Source organism: Echinops telfairi, unplaced genomic scaffold, assembly GCF_000313985.2.
Source record: "Echinops telfairi isolate 266 unplaced genomic scaffold, ASM31398v2 ScPeMD7_7409;HRSCAF=8447, whole genome shotgun sequence".
Lineage (NCBI taxonomy): Eukaryota > Metazoa > Chordata > Mammalia > Afrosoricida > Tenrecidae > Echinops > Echinops telfairi.
The window spans coordinates 9557411-9571266 of record NW_022111309.1 but is presented as its reverse complement, the minus strand read 5'-3'; the positions used below and the strand labels follow the sequence as shown (position 1 = coordinate 9571266).

The 13856-nt window shown below is 38.8% G+C and overlaps 1 protein-coding gene across 4 annotated transcripts in view; it reads left to right on the top strand.

Annotated features, from left to right (window-relative positions):
* The window catches only part of CHD2 (chromodomain helicase DNA binding protein 2), a 151576-nt gene that overhangs the window by 27649 nt on the left and 110071 nt on the right, over positions 1-13856 (top strand). For 3 of the 4 annotated variants that reach the window (XM_004709862.3, XM_045296518.1, XM_045296516.1), the window contains 3 exons: positions 2595-2681; positions 4121-4182; positions 11649-11756. In XM_004709862.3, the coding sequence (XP_004709919.1) occupies positions 2595-2681; positions 4121-4182; positions 11649-11756 (257 nt within the window). The remainder of the gene's footprint in view (positions 1-2594; positions 2682-4120; positions 4183-11648; positions 11757-13856) is intronic. The other variant, XM_045296517.1, reaches the window with a different exon arrangement.

Here is a 13856-nt window from a genome sequence, read left to right as displayed (position 1 = left end):
TTTTGTTGCTTTGTTTTGCTCTCTTGTTTTTTGTCCATATTATTATCTCTACAGGTCTATCTAGTCAAGACAGGCGGGATAAACAATCTGGAGGAGAAAACAATGGGACCGACTGTTCTGGGGAGACATGGGAGAGGGGAGGTGGGGGAAAGTAAGTGGGTGCTAAGAAATCCAGGGACAAGGGAACAAAAGTGATCCAAAATCGATGGTGAGGAGCGTGTAAGAGGTCTGGTAGGGCTTGATCAAGGGCAGTGTAACCAAGGGGAATTACTGAAACCCAAATGAAGGCTAAACATGACAGTGGGACAAGAGGACAGTAAAAGGAAATAAAGGAAAGAACTAGGATGCATATGTACATGCCTGTATTTATAGAAATCTAAATACAGGCATGTACATATGTGTGTGTGTGTATGGCAATGCGGAAATTGATCTATGTGCATATATTTATAGGTTTAGTATTATGGTAGCAGGTGGACATTGGGTCTCCATTCAAGTGCTCACTCAATGCAAGAACACTTTGTTCTATTAAACTGACATTCCATGATGTTCACCTTCCCTACGTGATTGCTGAAGACAAAGTGGGTATATAAGCAAATGTGGTGAAGAAAGTTGGTAGTGCCTGGCTATCAAAAATATAGCATCTGGGGTCGTAAAGGCTTGAAGATAAACAAGCGGCCATCTAGCTGAGAAGTAACAAAGCCCACATGGAAGGCACACCAGCCTGTGTTGTTATGAGGTGTTGATGGGATCAGGTATCAGGTATCAAAGAACATATTGTGAATGAGGAGTGTGGAATGGAGACTCAAAGCCCATCTGTAGACAACTGGATATCACCTTACAGAAGGGTCACTGGGGGGGAGATGAGCCAGTCAGGTGTATAGCACCGATGAAACATACAACTTTCCTTTAGTTCTTTAATGCTTCCACCCGCCCCCACGTCCACTATCATGATCCCAGTTCTGCCTTACAAATCTGGCTAGACCAGAGGGTGTACACTGGTATAGATAAGAACTGGAAGCACGGGGAATTCACGACAGATAACCCCCTCAGGACCAATGAGAGTAGATACCAAGAGGTTAAGGGGAAGGTAGGCTAGAAGGGGAACCGATTATAAGGATCTATATACAACCTCCTTCCTGGGGGTGAACAACAGAAAAGTGGGTGAAGGGGGACATTGGACAGTATAAGAACTGACAAAATGATAATTTATAAATTATCAAGGGTTCATGAGGGAGGGGGTTGGGGAGAGAGGAAAAATGAGTTGATAAGGGCTCAAGTTGAAAACATGTTTTGAGAATGATTATGGCACCAAATGTATAAAAGTGCTTGACACAATGGATGAATGTAGGGAATGTGATGAGTTGTACGAGCCCCCAATAAAATGATTTAAATAAAGGATGCAAATCTATATTCTGAATACTCAGTTTTATAAATAATAATACAAAGTACTTGAAATTCCCTCCAAGTTCTACAGTATCTCTTCAAAGCTCAAGATATAAAACAATGTAACTACCAACAGAATTGGGATTGACCATGTTGTGTAAGTTCTTCTATCTATCCTTAGCATCATCCTTGCTTAATGGTATGAGACCCTTGGGTTCTGCTGCGAGGTTGGAGGAGGAGGATGGTAGGAGCAGTGAAATGACGTTCTTGCTGAGGAGCTCTGTTAGCACAGTGGGGAAGGCCTGGTAGTTTCCTCCCCCAAAGATGGCATTTAGGACTGGCGCTTGCATCATGATGTAAAAACAGTTCTGCTATTCAAGCCTTTTCCTCACCAGTCCAATTTTCCTTTTTCATAATGAGCCTGCATGTTTTCCCCATGTTCTTAGAGAAAATCTATCACGATCATGCCTCTGGGATTCCCCCAAAACAGTTTTCATGAACTTGTGGACTGACTTCCCTGCTTTGAATTTGTGTGTTCCTGCAGATCTGTGAAGCCAGTTTTGAAGGCACTTTAATGAGACCAAGACAAGTGTATAACAGAATACTTAGCTGAATACTGATTCTAGAGACAGGCTTAAACACGCTTTTTGTGGATAAAGTCCCAATATGTTTGAACTGGAACCTTAGCAGCAGGACTTCTAGACATACTCCTGTACTTCAATGATGGATAAACGTATACCATCTAACTTAATAACCATTTAGTAATTAAAAAGGCACTGGTAATGGGTTCTAGGGTTTTATGCCCTCCTTTCAATGATGATACTTAATTGTCTCCAACAAAAGAATTCTTTTGATATTTTTTCATTGCTGGTAAGTTGATTCCAACTCATACCCTGTAGGGCAGAGTAGAATTGCGCCGGACGGTTTCCAAGGTTGCAAATCTTTACAGAGGCTGACTGCCCACCGTCCTCCCATGGAGCTCCTTGGGTTTGCACTACTCCCAGCCGTGTGTTAACAGCCTAGCATTTAACCCACTCTGCCACCAGGGGTCCCTTTTGATAGATATTATTGCTTTGTTACTTAGTTACTTGCATTCTTTTAAATTGAAGTAAATATTGGAATAAGGATTATAGTCATAATAATGTGAATGGTGAAAATGATAGTGTGGGTCAAGAAAATGATTCATTAATTGATGTCTATTAATTTTACAGATGTGGGAAGAGTATCCTGATGTTTATGGGGTGCGGCGGTCAAACCGTAGTAGACAAGAACCTTCACGATTTAATATTAAGGATGAGGTAAGGACGATTTTTCTGGGGATACCTTTAGACTTCTGTTACCTCACTCATCCTTTCAGACTGGTCTGTATTACCAGTAACAAGACTGTAAGCTCTGGGCATGGGAGGTTAGTCACTCTTACTGTGAGCTTTCTCTGACTAATAAGGGAAGATACTAGCTCACTGGAAAAAAATTAAGGACCAGAAAGATTATACAATATTGAATATTTACTAGAGTATTATACTGAACCAACTTCAAATTCTATTGAAAAAAAATTCATTTATTTAAAGTTTGTCATAGTGAAGTGCTTTATAGCGAGGTTAATTCCTTTTGCCCTGGATGCTTCTAGGTTTTGTTTGCATATAAGTAAATACAATAATGGAAATACTTTCAGATTTCTTCCTAAATGGAGGAAAGTTGTGGTTTATATATTTCCTTAATTTTAGTCTCCTAGTTCACTTTTTAGTGTGAAATACTCAGTTACTTTTAAAACTAAACGAGTTTTGAACATAATCTCATTTTGAGAGACTGAATAGATTGGTGAATATATAGTGGATTTTCTTGTGTCTTGTAGACATAGTAGATTCAGACTACTATTACCTTTCTCAATTTGTGTGATATTTTAGATTCTTTCCTTTATATTAAGTTTTTTGGGACAGATTCTGAGGAGATGCACTTTTGTCTCTGTAAGATCTCCCCTTTCTGCATTCTTAGGAGGAAGATCTTGCTATACTTCGCTATGTAACATCTTTCTGATAGAAGTGAAGTAGTGGTAGTTATAGGTCTGTGTACTTCTAAAATCGAATTTACTGTGATGTATGTGTTTGTGGTGTTTTGATTGACTTCTGAGCTGGTTTTCCTAAACTTTTTTTTTCTTTCTATAGTATGTAGGACTGGGTTGCTAAGCCATATTTTTGCAGCAATCCTGTTATGTGCTTAACACCTTTGTAGGACAGGAGACTGGCAGCAGTCGAAGTTTTCTACTTTGTCTCATTTTTAGGGAAAAGCGCTGGGCAGTGCTTATGATGGTATACTTTCCTGCACCTGCTACTGCTGGCTGAGTTCTGAGGGCTCCTGGTTCTCTCATGCTCATTTTGAGTCTAAAATGAAATTAAATAAAATTTAAATTCGACACTAGCTGCACTTGTGAGTGATGGGTAGCTGGTGACTACTGTATTGGACAGTATAGACAGGACATATCCATCATTGCAGAAAGTATTACTGGACAGTATTGTGCTCGAATTCAAGCTAAGACAAATATTTCCTGCAGATAACCCAGTAATAACAGACAGTAATTTCCAACATAAAGAGTGAGCCCTACGACACGAGTGAGGTTTTTCAGTTGAAAACTGCTACGGAGTAATGCTGTATTGACTAGATTGTTGGAGCAGGGCACACTCTTGTCCCTAAGAACTATGATTAAAGTCTGTAATCATTTTTCCCCCCTCACAAACTGAAGCCAAGTAGCGGGTCTGAGAGTGGCAGCCCAAAGAGAAGAGGCCAGAGGCAACTGAAGAAACAGTAAGTCTTTCCTGGGGGAATTTACTTGATACAGTAGTTGTGAATTTTCTTTCCCCACAGTGAAGCCATTTAGGGGCATGTTTGCATTTCGGGACCTGCCTTCATTGTGTCTTTAGTTTACTCCAGGTCCCAGGGTCTGCTGTTCTCTCACGAGTTGAGCTTTCCCAGACTTTGCTGCTGTTGCTGCAGCATTTTATGTTTAAGGTTCTCAGTTGAGGATGTGGAAGTGATCCATATGTGTTTGGTCTGTCTTGGGACAAACTCCAAAGTCTTTGTTTGCTTAGCCCAAGTATTTCCTTTGTAATACCAAGTATAGAGTATCTTTTCCAATGTCTCTCTATTCTAGTTAATTAAGGAACAGTGTTAAGTTTGTCAATTTTCATGTAATTTTTTTCTGTGTGTTGGCAAGGAAACATCTTAATAATGGACTATTTTTATGCTTATGTGGCATTACTCTATGACAAGTGATAGATTTTATATTTTTTATTTATTTTAAAATAGGGAAAATTATTTTGAGAATTAACTGTTTTGAACCCCTGGACTATCTAAATTTTACAGATCCTCTTAGAAAAATGTAACGAGAATTTAATCTACCCTCGTTTAATGTCTGCTCAGGAGACATTAGTCTGTGTTTCTACTCTGTTATTGAGGCCTTTGCTGAAATGTCAGTGTATTAGTCTAGGTACTTTGGAGAAACAAATCCACAGCAACTCATGTATAAGAGAGAGTTTTATGCAAAGAAAATGTGCATCACGAAAACATCCCAACCCAATGCTGCCCAAGCCCACAAGTCCAACATTAACCCATACCCAACACCAGTCCACAAAGTCCTCCACCTCACAAAACAGAGGCAATAATGCCGGCTGCAGGAGGAAAGCTGAGTCAGTGCACGTGTAAGCATCTCAGCACTGGCAGGGGTCTCCACACGGCTGCTCCAGCACCCAGGGCTGCATCGGGATAGATCCATGCGGCTTCTCCTTGGGGATGTCTTGTAGGAAATCCATCTTGCAAGCTGAAGCAGGGAACTGCTAAGGCAGCTGCACCCGATGCAACCATCACAAAACAAGAGACCCGAGAACTAGAAAGGCGAGGCTTTACCACCCATTTATCCCTCCGCCTTTCAACCAGCACCACATGTGATTATCGGCCAGGCTGGCACAATTAACTAACTCAGTCAGTCTTGACCACATTCTGGGAAATAGGTGCACAATCTAGTTACATTCTAGTGATTTCTTGAGTGATGGTATATGTGAAACCCTTAGCATCCCATTTTAATGACTTTAACCTGTGGGGGTAAAAGCCAATATTTTTGCTTCTTCTTACTGTGAATTAAGTGAAGATGTACCGTGTAGCTTATCAGTTTATATTGATCATTCATATTTTTGTTGTAACTCATACATTGCAATCACCTTGTACTTATTCCACTTCCTTTGTTTTCTGTTTCTATTTCTCCTTATTTTTCTTATGCAGTGAACTTTTTACCCCATTTCCCATATGTAGTTTATTTCAAACAAAATGTGTTTTTTCCCCAACAGTTTTATTGGCACATAATTTACATATCATACTGAATACTTCAATTGTTCAGTCCTATCAGGGGGCATTGTACAATCACCACCACACCAGTCTCAGAGCAACTGCCCTCCCCCATGGTTGAACAGCCTTTAAAATGAGTAGTGCAATCACGATCAGTTCTAGTAAACTCTGCACTTTTGATCTTTTTTTCTTTATTAAAACAGTTTCATTGACATATAATTCATGTACCATGCAATTCAGTGGCTTAACTATATTAAAAAGACTTGTGCAATTCATCATTGTTTTTCTGTATAATAAATCCCATGGGAGAAAGAGAAAGCTTTCTGTTTCCGAAAAGATTTTAAGCCTTGAAAATTCACAGGGACTATTCTACTGTTCTATAGGGTCACCGTGAGTCCGAATCAACTTAATGGTAGTGAGTTAAATATCACATTGGACATTCTTTGGTGTCCACCTTCAGTACTTAGGTTTCTTCCTCTTACCAGTTCTAAGAGCTCCCCAAAGTCTGCAACTCTCACTGGCCTTCATGACCCTTCTGCTGAGTACAATCTCTTAGTTATTTTCAGCTTGGCGTGTCGCCTCTGTATTCCAGTTTCCATGCCCGGGGCTTTTCTTAGGGATTCACCATGAGCTAAAGTTGTTCGTACGCTTGATGTATTTGGGCACTGGGCTTCCTGCCATTCTTTGGATAACTGGGCAGTATTGGTGATCTCAGGGTTTTTTTTTTTTCTGAGACAGTTTTCATCCCGAGAGCAGTATACTCAGAGGAGTTTGTACACCTGCTAAAGTAATTTGCAAGACACAACAATATTGGGCTTTCTGTGATCTGAGCAGGTGTAGCATACTGTTTTGAGTTTAGAATTGACAGACTCACGGGGTGGAAATTAAGTATAAACCTTGGGAATTGCTTGCGTTTATAAAATTGTAGAGATTTTAGACCTGTTTTTCTTCAAAAGAAATTTAATTTGGGGGGAATTGAGTTCAGACTTGAGAAAAGTTGCAAGAATAAAAATGGTATAAGAAATGTGTGTTTATAACATTGATGTGAAGGAGTGTGGACAAAGTGGAGACCCAAAATCCACCTGTAAAATAATTGGACAGTCCCTTGCAGAAGGGACACATGGAAGGGATAGTTCTAAGGTATAGCACTGATGAAAAATAACTACCCTCTAGATCAGTATTATATTACTTCCCCTTACCCTTATGGACTTTGTTTTACCCCATTATTCTTGTCAGACCTGCATAGGTCCATTTGTATAATCAAGATCAATCAATGCAAGAAAGCCAAGATAGATATAACCCTTTTGAAACCGTAATGGGAGCAATGATTCCATGAGGGTACAGGAAGATGGGGGAACCTGACAGCCATGAGGCCTGTATAACCCCACATGAGGGGAATGACAGTGAAAGTACAGGCAAAAGAATAAATTGGAGGATGTAAGATACAGCAAAAATAAATACATACACACATAAATAAGTTAAAACATTAATACATAATATTGTAATTAGGGTTCCTAGAGGGTAGGATGGGGAGGCATAATAAAGAGCTGATAACAAGGAGTTCAAGAAGAAAGAAAATGTTATAAACTGGTGGCAAAGAAAAAAAGAAGAAAAAGAAACGTGGTAGCAGCAATTGTACAATTATGCTTGATTAATTGAAGTATGAATTGTTACAATGAGGTCCCAAGAAAATGATTAATAAAAAATTCTTTTAAAATGCTGTATGCTTAAACCAGATTCACCTATGATTGACATTTTTATCTAATTTGCTTTATCATTTGGATTATGCACATACAATGTCTATATATATATATTTGAACCATTTGAAAGTAAGTTTTTATGTATTTTTACCCATAAATACTTACTCCTAAGAATCAGATTGATCTCTTTCAAAAGTATAGTGTACTTTGAAATGGAATAATTTTAACATTCTACAATACGTTTGTCTAAGTCATACTCCAGTTTTACATTTAATCCAATGATTTTTAACATTTTCAAATTTTTTGTGATGAAATATGCAATGAAACATTTGCCATTTCAACCATTTTATATTATAATTCCAATAATATATAGCATTTTTCATCTCTACTAAAATGTAATAATTTTCATGTTTCTTTAACCTAGAGTATTTTCACAGCCATTCTCTGCTTTTATGGCATTGATAGTTTTTGAAGAATACACTTTTAATAGTTGCCAATGTGAAAATTGAGGATGGTACATAATATAAATTTCTTGCTTCAGGGAAAAAAAAACACCATTGCTACCCCATGTTAATGGTTTATAAGCTATCTTACCTGTGCATGGGCCATGGATTCGCCATCTCACCCCATTTATGGGACTTGACCTGACCTCAGGGGGTAATCCCTGATTTATAGTCAAACGAAACCTTGAATTTTACTTAACTCCCTCATGCTGTTTTTATCTTTAAATTCTCTTTTTCATGTAATACTTAATAATATTATCCAAGTTCGGCAAATGTTGTATGTAATTTTGCTGGTTAATTTGTTACAAGTGTTACTTCAAGCCAAACTATAATGGCTCCATAATCATTTCTCCCAACTGGAATCTTAAAATACCTTAGCCGTCATCACGTGATGCTTTTTTCTTGGTATCATAGCTATTCTTAGTGTTTTGATTCAGGAAGTTATCATAGACTTAACATCGTAAAAAGGAATTCTTAGCCCAATTTCTTATTTGGAACTTGTTCATGAAAGCTATCCTCTGAGGGAGAATCTGCTGAGAATTGAAGTTCAGCAGCTTCCCCATTTTTCCAATTTTCTTTCTAAAGTGAAAGAGACAGAAACTGCCTTCTTTTGCCTCTTGGAGACAGTCATAGCAACGCCTTGGCAACTATGCTGTGGCTCACATCTGTCACATCAGGGCGGGGGAGGGGCCTTCAGAGCGTTTGTCAGAAGATTGCTTTGCCTTTTAGTTCCATTTTTCATGAACTTTTTGAAGCACACTCATATTTTAAAGTAATTTTAGTCCATGTTGTCCTTAACAGTTTAGATTTGTGTTGTGTGTCTTTCCAGGTTCCTGTCAATCAACTATATCCAGTTGATTTGCATTCTGATTTTTAATTGTTTACATTATCTTGGGAACTTTTTTGCTAAATGTGGCCATTTTCCTCCTCAGTTCCAAAATTTTGGCAAAAATCCCATTCCATTCTAACTTCTATTAGGGTTAGCTCTGGCCATCCCAGTCTTTTCTGATACATGTAGCTTTTCACTCAGTGTCTCCTAGCTTAGATTCTTCTTCCTCCTTGTAGCCCCTTTGCAATGACTCAGTGGAAGAGTCTACTTTTCCTCATAAAAAATTAGATTTTATAAAAATTACTGTTTGTACTTGTGTAAGCCGAGTTTTTCACATTTTTAATGCAGTTTTTGTGGTTAAAATTAGGTGCCTTGGCTGATATTCGGGTTGGCTTATGCTCGAGTATATACTGTAAGTAATGTGAGACTGAATGGTGGTTTAACATGTGACAGAGCCCTATAACGGAGGTGTATAATTATTGGTCACTTATCCTTCTTCTCACCATCATTGCTTTCTTATCATTTAGTAATGATGCTTGTCATTTACTTTCTTCCTTTTTATTCTTGAACATTATAACAAGACTTCAAATACACATAAACACAAATTTAAGTAGGCCTTGAGGAAGCCAGGCCCATTGTTTAGCCCCTCCAAGAATGTATAAGACTTTCCGTTCATATTCTTTGGTTTTAGGTGGGATATGGTGGGGAGTACTTGGGGTTTGCCCTATGAACAAGCAGCTTATTCTCATTGGGCTTCTGTTCCTTTCCTGTGTTGAAGGCCTTGAACCAGTTGATCTGCCAATTTTTTTCATCATCTCTCATATTTGGTGATTCTTAGTCCCTCTGTTCGTCTTAAGTTTGTATATCTGTAACTTCACTGGAAAGTTCTAAGTTCAACGTCCACTTAATGTTTGCTGTCATGTTAATTTCCCACAGTTATATAAGTGGGCATCATTGGCTGTGCGCATTTAATTTCTCAATTCCTGGAGAGTCATACTTCTCTTCTGATCTGTTCTTTCATGATTCTTAATGTTCTTTCAAGCTTGCTTCCCAATAAATCACTTCTCCACAGTTTGACTGTGAGCTTCTTTTGAAAGATAAACTGTTCTGGACCTGTTCTAAAAGAAAATGCCTACTCCTGCCAGCACCTTCTGGTCTTTGAATTCTTAAGCAAATCTGTATTGTTCTAGACTCTAGGGAAGCAGAATAAGATAGGTGCCCAATAGTGTAATTAAATATAAGGTAGGTTTTGTTTTAAACAGAGTCAATTTATTAGAAAAGTGGTAGTAGACCTTACTGTCTTAGAAGTCAGTTTCCTTGCCTTTGTGCTAAGCTCTGGTATAAAAAACCAAAACAACAAAAAAATTCTTACCTGCAAGAAAGTCAGCTAATGTTGAAGAGATGGAATGGATATGTAGGCACTAGGTGCTAAGAGAACTTGAGTAATGCCATAAAAATGCCTCAGTAGGAAAGGCTCTCTTTTCTAAGGTCCCTGCCAGTTCAGGGATAGGGTGACTCTTGTATAAGGTGACCAGATTTTAACACTGGTAAAGCTGGACACCATTGATAAAACTCATATCCTGGCGAAATAGCCACATAGCAGCTGAAAACCGTATACTGTAGCTTGTCGTGCATTCTTTCTAAAAATCGGAACTTTTTAAAAATGCCATGGGACATGGGAAAAATTGTTAAAAATCGGGACTGTCCGCCCAAAGCGGGACGCCTGGTCACCTTACTTGTAGCTTGTAGAATCTTCTCAGTAATCTGCAGAGCAGCCACCCTCATTCAACGTGCTCCCACGCTTTAGCTCATACTTCATCTTCTCCATGAGGAGTTTCCATTTGACTTTAGACTTTGGCAACATTTGTCTTTAGCATGACTTCATTCCCTAGGCAGAGACCCCAAAGCACAGTTGTTGATCAAGAAACTACAGGCACTTGCCTATAACCTTTTACCTAGGAATTTCACGCCTGGTAGCTATTACAAATGCCTTCTCTACAAGTGAGAATTGAGTTAGGTTTTGTATTAACTTTTTTGGTCTTCATGTAAGATTGACACACTGAGGTAGTTGGGTTCCTGGAAGATATGGCTTTCAAGCCTTATACAATTTTATGGAGTAAAGGAACATACTTAGTTACACAGATTATCTGGTTTATTATAGTAAAGTAAATTTAGGGACTGTTCTAGCAAGGTTGAAATGCCTAGTACGTAACCTTCTCACCAACCCACTGCCTTTGAGTTGATACCAACTCAGAGTGATCCTACAGGATAGAGTAGAACTGCCCTAGAGGGTTATGGAAGCAGACTGCTAAAACTTTCTCTTGTGGATTGGCTGGTGGGTTTGAACCACTGACTTCTTGGCTTATTGTTGAGTGCTTAACCACTGGGCCCCAGGCTCCTTCGTATCTAGGTTAGTGAGTCTCAAGTTTCTAATCAGCAACATCAGTATTATCGTGAATTTGTTAAAATGTAAATTCTCAGGCCTCATACCAGACCTTCTGAAGCAGAAATTCTGTGACAAAGGCTCAGAAATCTGTTTAGTAAGCTCTTTAGGTGGTTCTGATACACAGTGAGATTTGAAGACTGCTGGTCTAATAGGTATTTTTCCTATTTCCTTGTCAGTGGTAGCAGTGAATCACAATGGAACATGAGAAGTTGGATGGCAACTTTCTGGTTTTAGAGAAAATTACTTAAAAAATACATCTTAGTTACGGTTTTTAAAATTTTCTTAAAATAGCACCAGAAGGATCACAACTCAAACTGAATGGACCTCAAATAAATCTTTTAGCATACTATTTAAAATATGCACGTTCTATCTTTGAGATAGTCAGAATGAAGTTGGTTTTCTCATGTTGTTTACCTGGAAGAATGTAAGACAAAATATTTTGCTTTTGATTGCAGAGAAAAATGGAAACGGGAGGCCTCAGAAGATGAGCAGGATCAAGGCACTAGTGCAGAGAGTGAACCAGAGCAAAAAAAAGTGAAATCCAGGAGACCCATCCCCAGAAGGTGGTACTGTATTTTTGCCTGATGAGCATCTGTGCTCGGACTAGCTTACTTTGCATTCTGGAACAATCTCCGTAATTTTGGCTACAGTGTGTGATGACTCTGGGCTTTGAAAGTCTGTGGTTCACATTATATCATCCCCAGCCATAAGGTTCCCACAAATGGGCTAAGTCAATGTGGACATTGAAATGATGGTGTCTAACTGACGGTGAATGGTTATCGAGTCTTACTCCCCGGCAGACAGACATAGGAGGGGAGAATATACCTTTTAACTTAAAGAAAACAACCCCCCCCCCCCAAAAGGAAAAAACGAAAAAAGAAAAATCTCCCTATGTCTTTAGTGTAAAAATTCTTTTAGGAAGAAGGAATTCATAAGTTAAAAACAGTGGCAGGTTTAAAGCATTTACTCTACTGTTAATTACTTTATTCATATCTGTATAACATTAAGCACAAAGTTCTGAGGATACAAAGACAGGTAGGCTGAAATGCAAGGAATTTTGATTATTTGGCTCAGACAGATGGTAATACAAGTTACTGGTGAGAGAGACAGAAGGCAGACAAGCCCCAGGAAAAGTTTACCTTCTTTCAGTATTAAAAAGGATGAAGTGTCAAACTGTGACTTACTGTCCAAATCTATCCCGCTCACTGCCTGTTCTATGACCTGTAGCTATGAGTAATTTTTATAGATGATCATTTATTTATTTATATATTTTTAGGGAGATTCCAACATTTATTTGGGGCAATGGTACTATCTCACAGAATACAGAACAAAGACTAAATTCATTGGATAAAGCTAGTCTAAACCGTACAAGATTCAGTGTGATAAACATGTAAAGAAATGAGCAGGGTTCCTGGCATATGAAAAGCATGTAGCAGATGCTTCTCGCCTCTACTTTTCTTCTTTTAAATGTTGGGGGCAACTCTTATCACAATCCATACATACATCAATTGTGTAAAGCACATTTATATTCGCTACCCTCACCATTCTCAAAATGTTTGCTTTCCACGTAAGCCCCTGACATCAACTCCTCATTTTTCCTCCTCCCTCCCCACTTCCTCTTCCCTCATGAACCCTTGAGAACTTATACATTATTATTTTGTCATATTTTACACTGTCCCACATCTCCCTTCACCCACTTTTCTGTTGTCCGTCCCCCAGGGACGAGGTTATATGTAGGTCCCTGTAATTGGTTTCCCCTTTCTACCCTACTCTCCCTCGACTCTCCCAGTATGGCCTCTCTCACCACTGGTCCTGAAGGGATCATCCTCTCTGGATTCCCTGTGCTTCCTGTTCCTATCTGTACCCGTGTACATCCTCTGGTCTAGCCGGATTTGTAAGTTAGAATTGGGATCATGATAGTGAGGGGGGAGGAAGCATTTATAATAGAGGAAAGTTGTATGTTTCATCATTGCTACACTGCACCCTGACTGGTTCGTCTCCTCCCTGTGATCCTTCCATAAGGGGAGTAGACGAACATTTATAATTGTTATGAAGGCAATTAAAATAAAAGGAAACCAAATTTACTGCCATTGGGTCAATTCTGACATGTATAAGCCATGTAGGAGAGGATAGAACTGCCTCTTGCGGTTTTCCAAGACTAACTTAATGGGAATAGAAAGTCTCATTTTTCTGGTGGTTTCTAACTGCTGCCCTTGTGGATAACAGCCCATTGTATGATCAATCCACTATGCCACATGATGATAGGAATACTAAATCTGAGTTTCAAATAAGTGAAATTATTGGGCAAAATATATTCTGTTCTCATTGTAAATAAGTATAACAAAAAATGTTCTTAGTGACTATTATAGTGAATTTCATCAATAAAACATTTGTACTCTCTAGCTAATAGAAAATATTCTCTAGTTAGGTAATTATCTGTGTAAACAAACAAACCAATTGCATTGAGTCAATTCTTACTCCCAGCCACCCTGTAAGATGGAGTAGACCTGCTCCTTAGGGCTCCCCAGGCTGTACATCTTTACAGAAGCACAAAACCTCAGCTTTGTAGTGGAGTTGAACTGCTGACTTCACAGTCAATAGCCCAACTTAAAACCCAGTACACCACTACAATTGGTCCCTGTGAAGTGTCCTTGATACGGCTT